This window comes from Hyperoodon ampullatus (genome assembly GCF_949752795.1).
Source record: "Hyperoodon ampullatus genome assembly, chromosome: 1".
Classification (NCBI taxonomy): domain Eukaryota; kingdom Metazoa; phylum Chordata; class Mammalia; order Artiodactyla; family Ziphiidae; genus Hyperoodon; species Hyperoodon ampullatus.
Genome location: NC_136914.1, coordinates 154,687,146 through 154,707,702, shown reverse-complemented (window position 1 = coordinate 154,707,702; position 20,557 = coordinate 154,687,146). Strand labels below are relative to the sequence as shown.

At 39.3% G+C, this 20,557-nt stretch overlaps 1 protein-coding gene across 1 annotated transcript in view; it reads left to right on the top strand.

Annotated features, from left to right (window-relative positions):
• EGF (epidermal growth factor) overlaps window positions 1–18,271 on the top strand; it is a gene marked incomplete at both ends in the record, with an annotated part of 91,858 nt that extends 73,587 nt beyond the window's left edge. The window contains 6 exons of the mRNA XM_079707682.1: window positions 2,664–2,786; window positions 4,429–4,573; window positions 9,843–10,010; window positions 13,086–13,203; window positions 15,960–16,065; window positions 18,021–18,271. Of these exons, the coding sequence (XP_079563808.1) occupies window positions 2,664–2,786; window positions 4,429–4,573; window positions 9,843–10,010; window positions 13,086–13,203; window positions 15,960–16,065; window positions 18,021–18,271 (911 nt within the window). The remainder of the gene's footprint in view (window positions 1–2,663; window positions 2,787–4,428; window positions 4,574–9,842; window positions 10,011–13,085; window positions 13,204–15,959; window positions 16,066–18,020) is intronic.
• Window positions 18,272–20,557: the final 2,286 nt, after the last annotated feature.

Genomic DNA, 20,557 nt, shown 5'->3' with positions numbered 1-20,557 from the left:
GTTTAAATCAGACGTTTATCAGATTAGTTTTGTGGAGTCCACAGACATCTGTAAAGGCTCTTTTAAGCACATATTTGGCTGTCAATTGGGAAAATGTCACTGCTCTAATTAAGCAGGCTCATAGATAATTTAGACAAACAGGCTTTATATTTAATTTACTTTGAAGAAAAAGGAAGGTATACTTTCTTGGATGTTTAAACTCATTATACTCTGGATTCTCACTCTGTTACTCACCCATCTCCTTCCACGGAGCAGAGTGTCATGGCCCAGCCTGCCTGGTTGGCATGGTGTCTCGGACCACGTGGAAGCCCTGAGCTTGTTCTTGTTCTCCACACTGCCCCTTAGCCCCATGTATATATAGTAGATATAGAGATGTAGTAGATATAGTGCTTTGAACCATGCCTGGCACACAATAAGTGCTATATAAAACTGTTGTTGTTATTCTTAAGAGTAGTTGTGTTTCTTGGCCAACAGTACATCATTGTTTTTGCTTCTCTCTCATTCTCAAGGTGATAATTCATAGAGATTGCTGTAGGATGTCAGTTAAAAAAAAAGACTCCCTTTGGGCTATTCATGTTAGTGATTCAATGTGGCAAATATTTAATTGACCCCTATTAGTGCAAAGACACAGTGCTAGGATCTGTGAGGAATACCAAGATGAGGAAGGCAGTCCTTGCTTACGTGGAGAATATGATCTAAAAGAAATGCGGCTGTGATAAGTGGTGAAGAAAGGTATGCATCATAAGAGAAGTAAAAACTAAGTGGAAGTTCAGAACTGGTAGACATATCTGTTTGAGGTATTGGGAAAGACTTCATGGAGGAAGTAGCATTTTGGATGGAACAGGGGGCATAAGTACATTTTTTTTATGCAGAAATGTGAAGGAGTGGGGAGCATCCCAGGCATGAACATATCACAGGTCTTATTTGGGGGGCGGGTAGAGAAAAGCCTAGAGCCTTAAGTATAGACTGTGTGTCTATACTGTGTGAAGGAGAACAGAAACTGAGTCTGGCAAGGTGGTGTCTCCATCTGCTCTGGCTACCATAAAAAGTACTGTGTAGACTGGGTGGCCTAAACAACAGACATTTATTTTCTTAGAGTTCTGGAGGCCAGAAGTCCCAGATTAAGGTGCTGGCAGATTTGGTTCCTGGTGAGGACTCTTCCTGGCTTGCAGGTGGCCCCCTTCTTGCTCCACACTCACCTGCCCTTTCCTCTGTGGCTTGTGGAGAGAGTGAGAGAGGGAGAGAGAGATACCTCTGGTATCTCTTCCTCTTCTTAGAAGGACATCAATCCTGTTGGATTAGGGCCTCACTCTTATGACTTCATATAAGCTTGATTGCTTCCTCATAGGTCCTGTCTCCAAATATAGTCACTCTGGGGGTTAGGGCTTCAACATATGAATTTTGGGGAGATGCAATTCAGTCCATAACAAGTAAATTGAGTTATATTTGTGGAAAACTAGAATCTGAAAGTCAGGCATTGGGGTTTTACTTCTCTAGACCAGCACCATCCAGTAGAAATATAATGTCAGTCACATATGTAATTTTAAATTTTTTGTAGCTACATTACAAAAAGCAAAAAGAAACAGGTGAAATTAATTTTAATAATATTTTATTTAATTCAATATATATCCCCAATATTAACAGCTTAATGTATGATCAATATAAAAATTATTAGTATCATCATTATTTTTTCATTGGAATATAGTTGCTTTACAGTGTTGTGTTAGTTTCTACTGTACAGCAAAGTGAATCAGCTATATGTATACATATATCCCCTCTTTTTTGGATTTCCTTCCCATTTCGGTCACCACAGAGCCCTGAGTAGAGTTCCCTGTGCTATACAGTTGGTTCTCATTAGTTATCTATAATATAAAAATTATTGATATATTTTATGTTCTTTCAGAGTTGGTACTACATCCACAAAATCTGGCGTGTGTTTTACACTTACAGTACATTTCAGTGTGGACTAGCTGCAGTTCAGGTGCTCAATACCCACAAATGGCGATGGCTACATATTAGGCAGCACAGCTCTAGGAAACGGACAACTGCTGGCAGCATCTGAGTCAAGTGGTGCAGTGACGGGAGATGTGGTCTGGGAAGATTAATGTGACACTGGTGTTTAGGAGAGAAACGGAGGAGAGATGGGATGCAGGGAATGTTGAAAGGCTGCTCCTCTTACAGCAATGGAAAATTGAAGAGAAGAAGGACCTAAAGGTTAGGGTGGTGGTAACTGAGAAAATAAAAGATGGGTAGTTGGGAAAAAAGTGATGACTTTGTTCATATTTATGTAAAAAAGGCAAAAATGTTGAATTTGATATGATCTGAACTACTAAATGTTTACCTGGAGATAGTTTACCATCTCCAACTTTCCCACTGAGCTACATGGGCTGGGAAATTTCCTTTCCTTCCAAGCAGTAAGAAAACTTCCAGCCTCATGTCAGGAGTTTACCTGCATGGGCATGCAGCCAAGGGGCCCAGTCCATCTCTCTCTCCAACATTTATAATAGAATTTTTGAAACTACAAATGTATAGAGCTCTGAGAACATGTGGCATGACAGAAGTTGAAGATGCTCCCTTTCCAGAATATTGGGTTTTCCAATTATACCACCCTCTGTTCTCCTCTGCACCCTACTTTTCTCTTTCCTACTCCCTTTTCCTGACAGATATTGATGAGTGCCAACTGGGTGTGCACACCTGTGGGGAAAATGCTACCTGTACAAATACGGAGGGAAACTACACCTGCACATGTGCTGGCAACTTGTCTGAACCTGGACGGATTTGCCCTGGTAGGTTGGTGGGTGGTCCAGATCCAAGGGGAGGGACTTGATTCTGAAAAAATCAGTACCCAACTGTATTTCCATTAGAGCTTCTAGAAATCATTCAGTTCAATCAGGCTGGTGAGTTTACTTTCCTGATTAGATTGATGCTGTGGTTGAGAATGTGAAATGGCCCAAGTTTTCTTAATTTAATAGCATCTGGAATAAATCCTTTTTTATTATTCACAATTCAATAAAGGTGGGAACACAGGTGGTTCTCTTTAACTATGCAGCTAATGTCCTGATTTGTAGTGTTGATTTTGGGGGCTGCTGGAAAAGCTCTGCAGGGCTAGACAGGTTGAGGAGGATGTCCGGACTCTTAGCATTTTGAATCACTTTCAAGGATTTTAAAATAAGCCTTTTCTGAACTTAAAATTTTTAATCTAAAGATAGAATCCCATTTTTAATGAACTTAAAGAAGTAGCAAAATCACTACTTTTTTTTTTTTCCATTCCTTTAGGAAATAGCTGTTGCCTAAGTGAAGAGGTAGATACTATTTCATCTTGTTATATAAGGGGGAATATGGTTTGCAGAGGAATTGTTGTTTTAAATAAAATTGGAGTTTCAAGGGATATCAGTGTTCATCTATGCCATCTCTCCAGTTTCAAAATGGTTCTATTCCATTCTAGAAATTTGACATATGTAATTTGAAATTCTTAATAAAACTGCATTTAATTGTATTAAAAAAAGTCAGTATTTCTTGATCTGAATTAGAACTTAAAAAAATGTTAATAATTGTCGCTTCCTGCTTCCTGAACCCTCCCCCATAACAGCAGTATCTTCTTACCATCAGCACCCAGAAGGGGAGCTGGCTTCATAGACCATAGAAGCCAGGGTCAGCTAAGTCATTGCCAGCTATTTACCTGTCTCAGCTCTGCAAGCAGAAAACATCCTGAGAAAGAAGGTTCTGCACTTGCTCGGGTCTCTGTTTTTTTAGCATATTATTTTCTCAAATAATTTGCTCTTCTTAAAGGTACTGAAAGACTCCTAATATTTATATAATCAGCTACACACCCTAATGTTTTCCTTTTAAAGAGCAGCAAACCATTCAATAAAACGGACTTCCCCACTTTGGCATCCCCTCTGTTATGGTAACATTTCCTTTCTGTCAAAGTTGCTAGTCTTGTCTTTGAGGGCTCCCCTACAACTTAAATAGTTTTTAGAAGAAAGTCTCGTGTGGGAGAAATTTTTGAGACTCCCAGGAAACTAGGGGTAGTGGACTGTGTAGTGGTAAGTGGTTTATAAGCTATAAAGAGATACTGTTGTTCAGTGAGACACTCTTAAGCTAACTGCTTTTTCACACAGCGTGTGTTTTTGGATGATGGATGTGCTTTTATAATGAGATCTGCACTCGGAATTCATATGGTCTTGGGATTGACCATTCTCTTACAGCTTCCAACATGCTTTATGTCAAATAATGCTGAACCTAAGGAAAGAATGGCTGGCTCCATGGTGAAGGATACGAGGTCTGGTTAAGAAAGTGAAACTGTTGTTCTAAATCACAACTATTGTTCTATCTCACAAATTGTTCACAGAAACTACTTCCTGATATTGATATCTGAAAGACCCCAATCACTTCAGAAAGTAAAAGAAATGCCTTTGTTTCTTCTAGACTCGACTCTACCCTCTCATCCCAGGGAGGATGGCCGCTCTCCTGTGAGAAATATTTACCCCGAATGTCCCCCGTCCCATGATGGGTACTGCCTCCATGGCGGTGTGTGTATGTATGTTGAAGCAGTCGACAGCTATGCCTGCAAGTAAGTCAAGCTATTTTTCTGCTGGCACAGAGAAATGATATTGCAGCCCATAACTTTTAGCAGATTCAGAAAACCTATATTGAGATTTTTCTATAATTAGGCTTTTCCATAGGGAAAAATATATAATTTATATATGTAACCCTATATTTACATATATAAATTCTGTGTGTGTATTACACCTTTCCTGCATATTTCACCACCCCCCGCCCCTAACCCAGTGCTAGTGGTAAATATTAATTGTAAGGAACTGGTTATTTTCCCTCTTATTTAAATAACTTGATGTTACTACTGGTATAGGCTGGGGATTAAACTGAGAGAATTTCTTAAAACTTTGATTTATTTTCTGCCAAATAGATGGAGCACATCAATGCTATGTTTCTGAATTTTAAAAAGTGTTATATATATTCACACTGGACTTCTTGCCTTCAATGCTCAAAACTAACACATTTTTTCCCTCTTTACTTCCTAATAGTTGGCATTTACATTTTTGTTGTTTGGTAACAACTGCTGGATGCAGCCATGGCTGCCTTTGCTCTGCTTTTGTCCCCGTGATGGTTTTGGTGGGCTAAGTGTCAACCTGAAGAGAGGGTTCAAGGAAGCCCTGGAACTTTGAGGTGTTTCCACCGTACTCACTCAGAAACCATGCCCCTCAGTTTTTAGTAAAAACCACACCCAGAAGATCTAGTTTTGTATCAAATCTTACTTTTAATTACTTTCATAATTTGAAGGCAATCTGAGGGAATTGATAGATACTGAAAAATGAATAGGTCTCCTATGGCTGGACTCCTGACTCATTGATAATTTTCTCTGTGCCTAGTGAAGGAATGATGAAATACTTCGATCCTCATGAAAAGATGCTATAAGCTTCAAGGCTTTGATTATTTTATCACTAATAATCAGCAGAAACATAGCCTAAATTATAAGAAGAATAAGTTATATTCTGTGACAAAGTATATGGCCTTGCATTATAAATCACATCAGCCTGACACAAACAGACACAGTGAAAAATGCTCATGAATATTAGCAAAACTGACTCAGTTCTAATAGAAATCTGCTTTCATATTCATATTTCATGCTGTGATTTTCTAACCTAAGATAAATTTAGTACTTAATCATCCTTGATTTTGATAATAAGAATCAAATTGTTTTTACCTGTTCATGATTTCTTGTTGTTACAGATAATGAAATTATGAAAACAAGTGTCCTAGCAATGGTTTGTGTTTCTCTCTGATACTTTAACTTTGGGTTATTAAAGACATTATAGACCTAGAGTCTGTCATACAAAGTGAAGTAAGTCAGAAAGAGAAAAACAAATACCGTATGCTAACACATATATATGGAATCTAAAAAAAAAAAAAAAAAGGTTCGATGAACCTGGGGCAGGACAGGAATAAAGACTCAGATGTAGAGAATGGACTTGAGGACATGGGGACGGGGAAGGGTAAGCTGTGATGAAGCGAGAGAGTGGCGTGGACGTATATACACTACCAAATGCAAAATAGATAGCTAGTGGGAAGCAGCCGCACAGCACAGGGAGATCAGCTCGGTGCTTTGTGACCACCTAGAGGGGTGGGACAGGGAGGGTGGGAGGGAGACGCAAGAGGGAGGAGATATGGGGATGTATGTATATGTATAGCTGATTCACTATGTTATAAAGCAGAAACTAACACACCATTGTAAAGCAATTATACTCCAATAAAGATGTTAAAAAAAAGAGGACATTATAATAAGAAGAAGGGTACTGCAGGGTTGCCTATTGCAGTCAGCACGTTAATTTCATTTGGACCTGATAGCAGCAATTCATTAAATGATTTGTGAACTCTTTAGCACACTGCTTTCCTTTCTGTCATTAAATCCTGATGAATATATCATATTCCCCTAATAATGTTTCAAACACGAGTTGCTACAAAATGACAATTAAGTGGGATCTAACACTTAAATTTAAGGACCTTTAATCAAAAAGCAACATCTAAAATATCACCAGAGTTCCCATTAATCTGGATCATAACTTTGTTTTTGAATTCTATATTTAATAAAAGTGTGGTTTAATCAGATGTCCAACCCTTCCCTCCTTCCCCGCCCCAATGACCTCACCTTGTAGTTTTTTAATTCCATAATAACACATCTCTAAGGAGTGCTTCCCAGTCCAGCTTTTATTAGAAACACTTCACAGGCATCATTCCACACAGAGTGTTCTTAACATTGTGAGCACATTAATAAAGGAATGCGCTTCCTTCCTTGTTTGGAGGCAACGAAAGCTCCCCTCAGATGCAGGACCTGCTGGCTGCCCCGGGGATGCAGAGGATGTGAGAACTGGAAGTCTCCACACCCAAAGTCCTCCTCACAGATTCCCCGCTCTGGGGATTCTCAGAGGACCCCAAACCTCCTGAGCACAGAAGAGGTCCTCATTCATTCTGGTTTGGCTTTGAACCAACCCACACCCTATGGGGCAAGTCTTCTTCAGCCCAAGTTCTCCCAACAGCGGTGCTGTGAAAGGTTTCATGAAAAAAGGGTTGTGAATGGGCAGAAGACCTAAATAGACACTTCTCCAAAGAAGATATACAGACTGCCAACAAACACATGAAAGGATGCTCAACATCACTAATCGTTAGAGAAATGCAAGTCAAAACTACAGTGAGGTATCACCTCACACTGATCAGAATGGCCATCATCAGAGAATCTACAAACAATAAATGCTGAAGAGGATGTGGAAAAAAGGAAACCCTCTTGCATTGTTGGTGGGGATGTAAATTGATACAGCCACTATGGAGAACAGTATGGAAGTTCCTTAAAAAACTAAAAATAGAACTACCATACGACCCAGCAATCCCACTACTGGGCATATACCCTGAAGTTCCTTAAAAAACTAAAAATAGAACTACCATACGACCCAGCAATCCCACTACTGGGCATATACCCTGAGAAAACCATAATTCAAAAAGAGTCATGTACCACAATGTTTATTGCAGCACAATTTACAATAGCCAGGACATGGAAGCAACCTAGGTGTACATCGACAGATGAATGGATAAAGAAGATGTGGCATATATATACAATGGAATATTAGCCATAAAAAGAAATGAAATTGAGTTATTTGTAGTGAAGTGGATGGACCTCAAGTCTGTCATAACAGAGTGAAGTAAGTCAGAAAGAGAAAAACAAATACCATATGCTAACACATATATATGGAATCTAAAAAAAAAACAAAAAAACAAAAAAAATGGTTCTGATGAACCTGGGGCAGGACAGGAATAAAGACTCAGATGTAGAGAATGGACTTGAGGACACAGGGAGGAGGAAGGGGAAGCTGGGACAAAGTGAGAGAGTGGCATGGACATATATACACTACCAAATGCAAAATAGATAGCTAGTGGGAAGCAGCCGCATAGCACAGGGAGACCAGTTCGGTGCTTTGTGACCACCTAGAGTGGTGGGATAGGGAGAGTGGGAGGGAGACGCAAGAGGGAGGGGATATATGTATATGTATAGCTGATTCACTTTGTTATACAGCAGAAACTAACACACCATTGTAAAGCAATTGTACTCCAATAAAGATGTTTAAAAAAAAAAAAAACCCTAAAGAACTAGTGGAGCCTGGCCTGCCCTTGTGAAATGCTGGCTGATTGCTCTGGACCTTATAAGGCTGAGAGGCTTTGATATTGCAGCCTCCTGGGCTCCCAGTTCTCTTGTCACGTGCTTGGCATATTCCTTGAGACCCTAAGATCTATGAGAGGATTGGAGATGTGGCCTATTAATATCTAAACAATTTAAAAGTGGCTGGTAGACGTTGATAGTAAACGTCTATAACCAAGGACAGCTAGCATTAAAACAGCATCCAGGAAAGCCGGGAATAGCCTGATGGTCCTTTATGCTTCCTACACTCAGATCCTGCATTCTCTGGTAGGATCACTTCTAGAAGAATAGTTCTTCAGAGGTGCATGTAACTTAAAACTCTTTGGAAGTGGCCCAATGTAGTAGAAAGAACACAGACTTTGAAATCAGAGAACCATTTGAATCAAACCTGCCATTCACTAACTGTGTGAAAAATTACTTAACTCATTTGAATCTCACTTTCCTCATCTATAAAATGGGAATATGCCATCAAAAATAAAATGAGTAAAAGTGCCTAGTACAATATCAGAAACATAAGGTGCATAACAAACACTAGTTACTTTCCCTGCTGTCTTTGAAAGTGACTCGCCAAAGCTCCTATAACCAACTCAGGTAGAACTAGGACTAGACTTGAGACCTTCTGGGCCTTCATCCATGACTTCATCCATGATGCATGCTTCATCTAACGCCTTTCCCTTGCTGCCTCTTCCCCCCATGGGGACTGGTATCAGTCCTCTGTGTATTCATTCCTTTACCTCCTTTTGGAACAAAGTAGGGACATGAATATACATACAGAGAGTAGATCCAGGGCCAAGGTGAAGAAATTCCTAACAAGTGAGCAACACAAAATTTCTAATAGAATATTTTTAAAGTTTATGCTCTTACAAAGAATAATAAATATAGTTCTACCCAAGATCCTGAGAGTTTTGGAAGCATGTGTTCCCAGTAGATGGCAGCATTGTTTCATTTACTTTCATCTAAAGGTTCGCAGCCTGTGTTGCCCGCTGGTAATTCCAGTAACAATTTCACTAATGAAACAGCAGGATGTTGGTGAATGCCCCTTTTCCTCCATTTAGTTTTTCTCCCTTGAAGAAGTAGGCAAATGCTTGTGTGTCACCACCGAGTCCTTTTGAGTCTGTGATTTTAAAAAAGAAGGAAAAATGATTTCCTCTGCAGACTAGTCTATGCTTCCAGTTCAGAGACTACTCAACATTCTTTTACAACCTGGTCTCAAGTGAAAGACTCTGCTTTGAATTCTTCCTTCCTTTGACCTATACTCATTGCAGTCTGGCTGAACATTTGTTCAAAAACTCCCTTGGCTCTCCGGGCAGGGTTGCTTTATGTTGGTCTTAGAGGAAGCTTCACAGGATTTTAGCCTAACAGAAATTGATCTTTAATCAATGTTCTGCAGTGCCTTATAGAAGCGGTATGCAAATAATCCCCCATTAATCCCAGGGCCAACAGAACAATGGGGGAAGTCTGTGTTGCATTAACTTGTAAATTAGAGGGCTTTCAACTGACCCCTGATGGATTTTCCATATGTCCAAAGAGCTGAAGCTGAAATGCAGAGGTTGAGAGACGGCTGGATATTGAGTGCAAAAATATAAGCGCTTTCGGCCTTGACTCACTGCTGACCTCTGTTTGTATGTTGTCACAGCTGTGTCGTTGGCTACGTCGGGGAGCGATGTCAGCACCGAGACTTGAAGTGGTGGGAACTGCGCCATGCTGGCCACGGGCGGCAGCGGAGCATCACCGCGGTGGCTGCCTGCGCGGTGGTGCTTCTTCTACTACTGCTCCTGGGGCTGTGCGGGGCTCAGAAATACAGGTGACTTTGCTTCCATTGGAACTTTCAACCTCCTTCTAGCTCCTCCCAGGGGCTTCTTGAGATGAGCTGCTTCTACACACTTATTTCATTTAAAAACTGGAGTAACAGTAAAAGAAAACAAAAAATGGTCCAGGATTTCATTGCTCTAAAACATCAGTGGATTTATTGTTCCATTCCAGTCTTTGTCCATAAACCTATGTAGTTTACTGGGTTGTTATTTAACCTCACACGTTTTTATATTCCACTTTTTTTCTTTTAGCATCATGTGCTTCCTCTCACACCAGCCCCAGCCTGTATAACTATAATTTTTCATGGGTGCCATCCATTGAGTTGATTTCCCACAAAGTATTAACTTCTGTTCAAGAAACTCAGTTATCTTCCCTAACTTGGAAGGAAGTTTCGGGTCCTTGGAGTTTATGTTTTTAATCATTTCAAGTTAAAAGTTTAGAACTGTGGAACGATAATATTTACACATCTATTAAAAAAAAAAAAAACCACTACATTAGGGTGAAGGAATGGACATCACACTGTTTGCTCATTTTCCACTTTCTTAAAAAGTAAGACAGCATCCTCCACTACCCTCAATACAGAAAAGCATTTTATGCACCGTTGTAGTTTGTCTGGCATATATGACTTAATAAATGCTTTTTGTTATTGTTATGATTTTCCATGAACTGTAATCTTCCCCAGGGAGTCACACGTTCCAAATCCTTTTCTATCTTGAGACACAGGATTCTCAGGCAAAAACTTGAAATTTTAATTCAGTGGTTCATCAGTAACCATTGTACTTTTTAGCCTGGTGTTCAATCAATATCTTGGATATTTGTAGGAAGAATATTGAATAATCACCGTTTCATCCCATTGGACAGAATGCCAAAAGGAAAGTAGATGATTGGCAAATAATGTAGAGAAAAATGGAAGGAAGAAACAAGTCCAAGTGTACTGTAATTATTAGGTATTTTTTCTTCTTATTCTATGGACTATGACATAGTAAGTAATATGCTGCTAAGTTCAAATTAAAACTGCCAGTTTAAATATTGCCACGTCACTAATGTACACCAATAAATACAGATCTATAATTGGGTTTATCAGTTAGGTGTGTTTAGCAATTTTCTTTAAAGAGTTAAAATCAGTTATTCCTCCCTTTGTGTCAGTCTGACCTGTTTTGTCTAGATTGACTGTCCGACACTATTTGTCTTGTGTATCTCTGAAAAGATTGTTCGTGGAACTAAATAATTTTAAAAGTATTGTAATATTATTACTTCATAAAACTTGTTTGGGGACTTCCCTGGTGGTCCAGTGGCTAAGACTTCGCCTTCCAATGCAGGGGATGCGGGTTTGATCCCTGGTCAGGGAGCTAAGATCCCACATGCCTTGCGGCCAAAAAACCAAAACATAAAACAGAAACAATATTGTAACAAATTCAATAAAAAAGACTTTAAAAATAAAACGATTTCTTGGAAGGTAAATAAAAATAAAACTATTTCTTGGAAGGACTGCTTTGTAAAAAAAATCAACAGGAAGTATTATGTCACAAACTATAACTTGCAACTTTGGAACTGTTTATATTAACCACTTCAATTTTTTTCCTTGATGCTTTTGATTAAAAATAATAACCCACACTATTTCCTGATGGGGTTCCATCTGTCTCATGGAATTCACAGCTCCTGGGATGGGGCTTCTACAGCAGCCCCTACCTTCCTTATTGTCCTTCCTCCAATGGTCAGACAGGCCTGTTTGACTGAGGGTTACACTCCTAGAGGGAATTAAGATGCCATCTGCTCCCGGATAGCAGCATTATTTTGGAATCTTGAGGCTGGCTGGTGGTCTTCCCCACCACCTTTCCTTCATTGGTTTCCCTTAAATGGCTGCTCAGTATGTGATGTACCTGTCTCTCTCCCTCTCAAGGCTATGCCTTGAGGACAGGGATCCCACTTTCACATTAGATCTCCCTCCCTTTCACCCCCTCCCCCAGGGCATGACACCATGCCTTGCATAAACCTGGAAGGAGCCTAGGCTTTGCATCCGTCGACTGAAAAAAAAAAAAAGCACAACGTGAGAGTTATGAGTTAAGTTTTATTTGGGGCAAAATGAGGACTATAGCCCAGAAGACAGCATTTCAGATGGCTCTGAGAAACTGCTCCAAAGAGGAAGGGGGCAAGGTCGGTATATATGTGACTTTGGTGAAGGGGGAGTACGGGCAATCAAGCACATATTTTTTGCGCAAGGTTGCTGCTAGTCTTGTGAAGGTTACTGCTACTCATGAGGAGGTGACGTCACCATGAAGGATCTTAGTGCTTTGCTAGATACAAGGAGATGCAAGAATTGGGCTCATAAAATCTTTTCCTGAGAATATCTAATTATCTAAAGACCTGTTCTGCCAGTTTTTCGCAGAGCACAGAGTGCCTCATTCCTGATCTCCGCACTGAACTCCTTTCAGTGGGTGTTGAAGGTCAGCAGCTGCTGCAGCTCGTGATATAATCCTTGTAGAGGTAGATGGCAGGTGCCAATATGTAGTTGGCACAGCATTGTGACCCAGCTCCTGGGCTGCCCTTGGTAGCTGTGTGCCTTGGGTTCATCACTACTATCTTCCAGTCCCACTGGCTTCACTTGTAAAATGAAGCTAAGATAGTGTGTGTCACACAATTGCTGTGGTACTATTTCCATGGGCGCCCCCTCCCCACAAATTCTAAGTCCGTTTAGGTAGAGATTTTGTTGTGTTGTTTTTCCATTCCTATGTCTCCAGGACTAGGACAGGGCCTAGGATATAGTTAGTACTCAATCAATATGTCCATGAATAAATGAATGAATGAATGCATGGCTTCCCGCCCACCCCACGCCCTCCTACCCCTTGTCACGGCACCTTGGAAAGAGTGAAGCATCATCTGGAAAGTAATGCAGATAAGGATGCCTTAAAACACAAAATTAGTCTCCTAGTTTCCTTAATACTTCTTCTCTCCCATGCATTTTAAGTACCTAAATTTCAGTAACAAAAGTAGTTGTCCTTGACCATCACTGAGTAGGCTACTGTTTTATTTTGTTTTGAGATTGTCTGATATTTTGGCTCTATGGCAGGACTCAGAAGCTGCTATCGAAAAATCCAAAGAATCCTTATGAAGAGTCGAGCAGAGATGTGAGCAGTATCAGGCCTTCAGATGACGAGGCTGGGATGTCCTCTTGCCCCCAACCTTGGGTAATGTGACCACAGTACATGAAGCAAGAAATTAACTACATGAAGCAAGAAATGTAAAGCAGTAAAGCTTTACGTTAATCCCAGTTCATTTTTTTTTTCTCATTCTTCACTGAGTTCAGAGAGACTGGAATCTATTATAGCTTCCAGCTGGTGTTAATGTTACCTAACACCACAGCAAGTGGGAGGTCCTGGGTGGGCAGTGAGGGTGGGGGAACTGTGTCCTAAATTAAAGTAATCAGATAAGCTAAACTAGTGCCATAATGTAATGCACGAGACATTTATGGGATCTTTTTTCTAGCATGTACTTTCTTGCTATAACTTGGCTTTTTATGTGTTTGTGAAAAGTCTTTCCCCATTTTTAGGCGATCCCTTTCAGATAGATGTCTTAAAAACCCAAGATTATGCTCCTAATTTTGTTAAAATTTCTTTTCTCACACACATTTTAAGTCCTTAAACTTCAGCAGCAAAACATTTGCCAGATTTAGCAAATAAAAATACAGGACACCTAGTTAAATTCATGCTAATACTGAAAGTTCAATTTTAAATTCAAATTTTACTGGGTATCCTGTATTTTATCTGGCAACCCTGTATATTTTCCAAAAAGCATAGTAATTGCGAAGTTCAAAATGCTTCATAGATCATCCACTTCAGCAATTGATCTTAGAACACTAGAGGGCAGACTTGGGACAGGCTCTCTTGAAATTGCTGGAATTTCCATTTTCAGAATCCCGTCAGAGATAACTTGACTGGTTCAGTGTGTGTTGTTGGTATCACTTGTGGTATATGTTGTGGAAGAGGCTGGACTATATGGCAGGTCCGTGGGGAATTGAAACCTGTGGGCACGTAGGGAAAAGTTTATTAGGGAGAGGTTGTCAAGGGGCAAAGGCATCATTTGGGGTCCTTCCCACATCACTTCTCCCACTCTCCAGCCTCTACTTCATGTGCATTTCAGAGAACAGCTTTCCTGTGGCTATGCTTTTGACTAACAAGTGACCATCTGTTTCTGCCTGTTGTACGCATTCAGTGTATACTTATTTTTTGGTGGAACTTGAGTACAGAAATACAATAAGAAATGTGAATTCTGGCTTTACTCTTCTAACCAGTTGGCTAATTTTCAGCAAGTCACTGAACCCCTGTTTCTTCATCAGGACTCCAAGGAGTTTGGATTACATGAGCTCTAAGATCCCTCCTGTCTCTGGAGGTTCCCTAAGTGTGTGGTTCTGGGTGGACTTAGTTACAGAATGTCCTCAGTTCTTTGAACCTTCATGACTTGTGGACTCTTTAATTTTCCAGATCTCACTGTCAGCCTGTATGTTACTTCCTTCAGGTTTTGGGTAGCAAGTTTAGTTCATCTTATTTAAATCATGGGAGAGAAGGAGAAACACAATCTGTATCTTATTTCTTTAAAAATCAAAAACACTTGCTGCTGTCATGAGCAGCATGCTGTCTCAGGGCTGTGGTAAGAGGTTCAGTCTCCCAGCCATCAGAACTGTCGTTGACACCAACTGCTGCTGCAGATATCAGTGTGAGTGGGAGAGAGCTGAGCACCCAAACTAGGAGGAGAAGCAGCAGAAACAAATTTGGTTCCATCAGCTGCCTTCCCCAACCCAGGCCAGAATCCTGGAACCTATGTTCTTCTGGCAGAGAGGCATGTGGTTGGAAAACTGGCAGTGCAGTGGACTGGATTTTAACTTGAGCCAGAAAAATGGTCATGTGCCCTTAAACAGTGGGTCATGTATTAGTTTTGCAATGAGTTACTGCGGGAGACCATCAATGAGGAGGAGGTGGAGAAGGGTGATTAGTGTTGTGGAAAATAAGAAAATGAAAACGTATTCAGAGGATCCACCATTCTCTCACCAACATTTCTCTCCCTAATCGACTCTACTCATTTTAATTCCTATACTTTTCTCAAGGAGAAATATGACCAAGGAGATTTTTTTCTATTCTCTCTTCCTCGTTGTATTTCTGAGCTATGGGCTCATTATGTGGAGGGTACATTTCTGAACCAGTAGAGCATTGGTTCAGAACCTTGGGGCAGTCTCTCTGCTGGGTTACTGATTGGCAAGGAAGGACTTCACCAAACTGCATCCTTCATCCTGGGGCATGGGGTCACTTCTTTTCTCTCCTTTTATCTTTGATCTACTTTAATCTCTAATCTATCTGGTGTGAATGTGAGCCAGTGAACTCTGGTTAGCCTGCATTGCAAGTGCCCAATCGAATGTGGACAGTACAAACAATGACAAAAATAATCATTTTGTTGACCAAAGAGAAATAATGTTGTTTTCTGAGACTGCCTTTTAGAATTCTGGTTCCCAAGCTGTTCAAGCATGAAAAGACATTTCATGGATCCCTGCAAAATAGTAGTTGCATTATTAGTTCTTATTACCCACTAATGAGCCCAGATTATTCAGAACTTGATAGCATGTTTAAGTGAATTTTCCTAATTAAGCACACACACACATTTGAAAAGTTGGAGCACATACATGTGCAAGATATTATTCGTCTGGCCTGTGGGCAATGCTTAGAACACTTGTGGATTCATGTATGGGTAGTGCTAGTTGCTTTAACAGAGAGTAACAGAAGCTTTCTAACTGAAAACTGAATCTTTAGTTAGCCAGAGAGACAAATTTGACAGGGCCTTTCTTTTGGCTTTTACCTTCTATAGGTGGACATGAAGCCATAGATTTTATTTAACGTATGTTGAGATAATTTATGGATTTTAACAATGTCCTCTCTCTCCCTTTTGTTTGCTGCAGTTTGTGGTTATAAAGGAACATCAAAACTTCAGCAATGGGAGTCAACCTGTAGCCCTCAAGGACGGCCTGGTGGCAGATGTTGGCCAGTTTTCTTCCCTGGAGCCTGGTGAATGATTATCTTTACCTGGATCTTGAATGTTTCCCTGAATGTGAAAAGTCTCATCTACACACAGAAACAGTGAATAGTGAAATTGTATAAGCTGTGTGAGCAGCTGGCTGTATTGGAATGCCATAGAACTTTAGAGAAATATGTTTAGACTAGATTCCTGTTTACCTGAGGTTACCATGTTCACTGAAAACTCTGGTCACATAGCAGTCTGCTAGGTCCCCTTAAGCAAGCACACAACGAGTCACTCCTTATTTTGATTTAGATTGGGTTTTGAGGTCATTCTTGGGGTTCGGGATCTATATTGGCAGCTGTAGGTATGGTTCCAGTGAAATTGCAAGTGGCTCCAAGAAAATGTGTTCCATGTTTTAGAAGGAAGGATTCTTGTGAATTTAAGTTGATCTGGGGGTTCTCCTAGGGATTTGCAAGTATTTAAGTCTTATCAGGAGCTAGCCCTCAACCAGATGCCTGGCCGTCTATGAAATCCAGCCAGACCCCTGGGAGAGGGGCTGTAAAATCAACCCACATTTTCAGGCTGTTCTGGAACTCAATCTGCTTCCAGTAGAAATGGAGTTACGTATGATTCGACATAATACTTTTGTCAAGAGTTGTATTAAGATAAATTTCTTGGGCTTGGGTCTCAGATATCATAGTTGTATTTCCTAACTCAGAGGATGAGGTTGAATATGCTTTTTGAATCATAAACCTTCAGAAAGGTTCAGAGAAACTTTGAGCCAACAAAACCAGTTCCTCTGCTAATGAGAGGTGCTTCAGCCCCACTTATATTTTCTGATATTTGCCCTTCATAAATATGCTTATTACCATTCTCTTCTCAGACTTCCTCGTAGAGAGAACATAGGCTTCTTGTTTTGAAAAACTCACTCCAAATCCCCCTCTCATACGTGTGTTGCCACGTAACCCAAATTCAGTATAACTTTCTTTCCTAATTTGAGGAAGGCTCTGGATATTAAGGTATGCTTCAGAATTGAATATTAAAACTACAATAAATATTATATATGTATATATATATCATTACAAGTGTTATTAATCAGGATAATGAAAAACATTTAGCATTTTCAAATGTTGTTTGGGTTTTTGTTGTTATTAGTAGCATTTTTGAATGTAATGGAATATCTTGTTTTACATAGTACTTTTTCTTGAGGAGCTAAAAGCAAATAATTCTTCGTTATGAAGATAATCCCCTTTAGAGGTATATATAATGTAATTTTGTAAGATATTCAGTAGCACAATTAAAAGAGTATGGTTAAACTCAGACAAGAACTAAGGACTCAGTTAGCTGAATACTCAGGAATAAATTAGAATCTCTCTCTTTTTACTCATTCTATTGCAAACAGTTTGACCCGTTCTCTATGAGCTACTCAAAATACCTGTCTCCCAATATGAGTGATCATATCCGCAGTCATGTCCAGCCATCTCATAAATGCCTGTTGTGAAAGTGCGTGTGGAGATTGGAAGTGGGGAGGTAGAGTGGGAAATGAGATAAAAGATCAAGATTGGCTCTGAGCCAATTCTTTCTCTACCCTGGAAAACCCATTAAGCCACAGGCTATACTAGTGGTGCCTCCATAGAACCATATTCATTGACCTCAGCCAACATCAACTGGTACAAGTTAAGTGCAGAGTACCAAGCTAAGGAATAGGAATGCAAGTGCATTTAAAACCCGAGGTCTGTTCTCAAGTCATTTATGGGCCAAATGGGGACAGAGGAGGTACACAGAGAAAGCTAAGTAGCAATGTCAGGTAGCACAGTCCTTTGAATCATCTCACTAACCAAAACTATTTTAATTTTTTAAAAATTGGGTCCAGAATGGTTTGAAAATGGGTTCATTTGTGTCTCATATTTCAGGCCTACTCTCCAGCCACTACTATTAGGGTCTGTCTTGCTGGACATTGTGAGTGATATGAATACTGAAATGTCTTTTTTCTCTTGTATAGGGTCATTGCAACCAACATCATGGAGAAAGGAGCCCCAGATGTATATGAGCACAGAACAAGGATGCTGTGTTTCATCATCCAGTGATAAAGGCTCTAGTCACCAGGGAATGAAGTGTAGCTTTCATCTCCCCTCCTATGGGGCATGGCCCATTGCTGGGGGAGTTGAGAAGTCCCATTCTCTCCCATCAGCTTATCCATTATGGCAACAAAGAGCTCCGGATCCACCACACCAAATGGAGCTGACTCAGTGAAAGCTGGAATTAAAAGTAAGATCAAGAGGAACAAACTGTTATTGATGGATAGTCATACTTCATTTCAAAAGGTAGAGGAAAAAATACAGATTTTCATTCTACAATCTCTACAACTAATCACCTACTCAGCGTCGGAGACGAATACGTATTGTGCTTTTGCTTCTTCCTTCAAGCAGTCTCACTGAAGATTTTCAAGTAAAAGTAACCTGAAGAATCACTGGGTAACTCATTAGAAACCAAAATGGGAAAAGTAGTGCTTTGTAAACACTTTGAAGTGTTGTCTTCAATATTCAATACAGACAGATTTTTTTTTTCCTGCAGCCCCAGAAGATATTTGGGGTTAAAACAATCAATCATACAGGTTGGGTCAGTTATAAAGTAATTTCTCTTATCTGGATAGAACATTTAGCTCAATTTTATGAAATGGTTAGAATATTAAAATTATTGTTATTGATATAATACATAGGTAGGCATTTAACTTATCATTGGTGTGGTCCATGCTGGTAATTTTGAAGAATGAATTTTGATAAATTAATGAAAAATGTACTAACTTAGAACCTGATTTCTTCCAAATTGGATGGCCTATTTTTCCTTTAAAAATCTTTGAATGAAAGCATTTAATTTTTAAAACATTACCCGAGACTTCTGTGTTTCTGACATTACTATTCTTTCCCCCACATAATTTTTTCTCTAATGAAAATGGTAAATTCTCCCTTTGTATGTTTGAACAGAATTTTTACTTATTTTCAACATATGAGATTGTAAGCAAATTGCCTGATTTATTTTAATTTTGGACAGCAATCAATTTCTTCTAATTATTTAAATAAAATCAGCATTAAACATAAACATTTTATTGTACACCTGGTTAAGTAATAAATTATAGTTTAAGGGGATGTTAGAGTTGAAGCAAAGTGATTTTCTAAGCTTGCTATTGTTACTTTACAAAAAAAATCATATTTGGAATCTTTCTAACGTTATAAAGTAAAATTTCACAAAGTGTTCCAATTAAATATCATTCTTGCAGCCAAGACATTATTACTACAAATTACACAACCTAATACTGTAATTGTGGATTGTTTGGGGCTTTGAATTATTCAGTTTATGCATTAACTAGTCCTTTTGCTTATCTTTTCTTTCCTTTCTCTTGAACTCCTTGGACTTTGGTTACACCAGAAGTCAGCATGAAAAGGAGTTGAAGCCCATTTCAAGTAGATACTTCTTAGAAGTTTTGGTAAAGATTTTATGGTGGAGTTAATTCAGATTTTTCTGTATTCAGTTTTGCTTTAATTGATAGTTGATAACCTGGAGGATCAGAAGATCTGTCTTTTATTTCTAATGAGTGAACTGACCTCAGAAAAAATGTAGTCATAATTCTCCCAATGATGGGAAAATTATATTTGTGTGAATATTTTTTCTTCTTCCAAAAGTGAACATTTTGGAAGTTTTATGTGTTTAGATTACATTTTTGTATTTTAGCACCCCTTTTAGGATTCCAGCGATAACATAAGACCACAATAGCCCATAACATAGCATTATCTTTGAACCGTTATCTTCAAGCTGTGCAGTGAATCTGATACCTCATAAACTAGGACCCTGTGTCCTTGATAGGACCCTGTGTCCTTGATCAGGATCTAACACTGTCTCCCTGGTCAAAGTAGAGAGAAAACACACTTTGTTTCCTTAGCAAGTCACCCTGAAAAAGTATTTTCCTTTGCTGAGCCTCCCATGTCTCTACCAGAAATATCCTCCTTTAAGAATCTATTTTTTTAAAAGAGCATTTTCATCTAAGATACTCAGTTTGGAAAACATGCAAATCAAATATTTTTATTTCCTAAATCTCATGGTCTCATTGTGCACAATGCCTGATTGTGATCCTATTTGACTAAATGTCACCTGCTACATAACATGAGCATTCTGCCCTCTTTTCTAGCACCTAATAGAAGGCTTAGCATACTCTATTCTTTTGAAACCGTATGGTTCCAGTTCCACCTATTAACCTTGATTTCCAACTGATATCCTCTTCATGTGAATAAATGATTATCGTGTGATCACTGAAAATGTGTTAAAAACACTAAATAAATTATTTAAAGACATACAAACAAACCAACAAAAAGGCTGGGAGAAAGGGAAAATATCTAGGTAATTTAAGCAGCTGTGACAGGCAAGATTTTGTTGTTGTTGTTAACTTTTTCTTTCTTCTTTTTTTTAAATCCTTAAATGAGAAACACTCTCTGCATTGTTTCATCCTGAGCTGTTTCACTCCAGACATGCCTGAAGCAGAGTTCT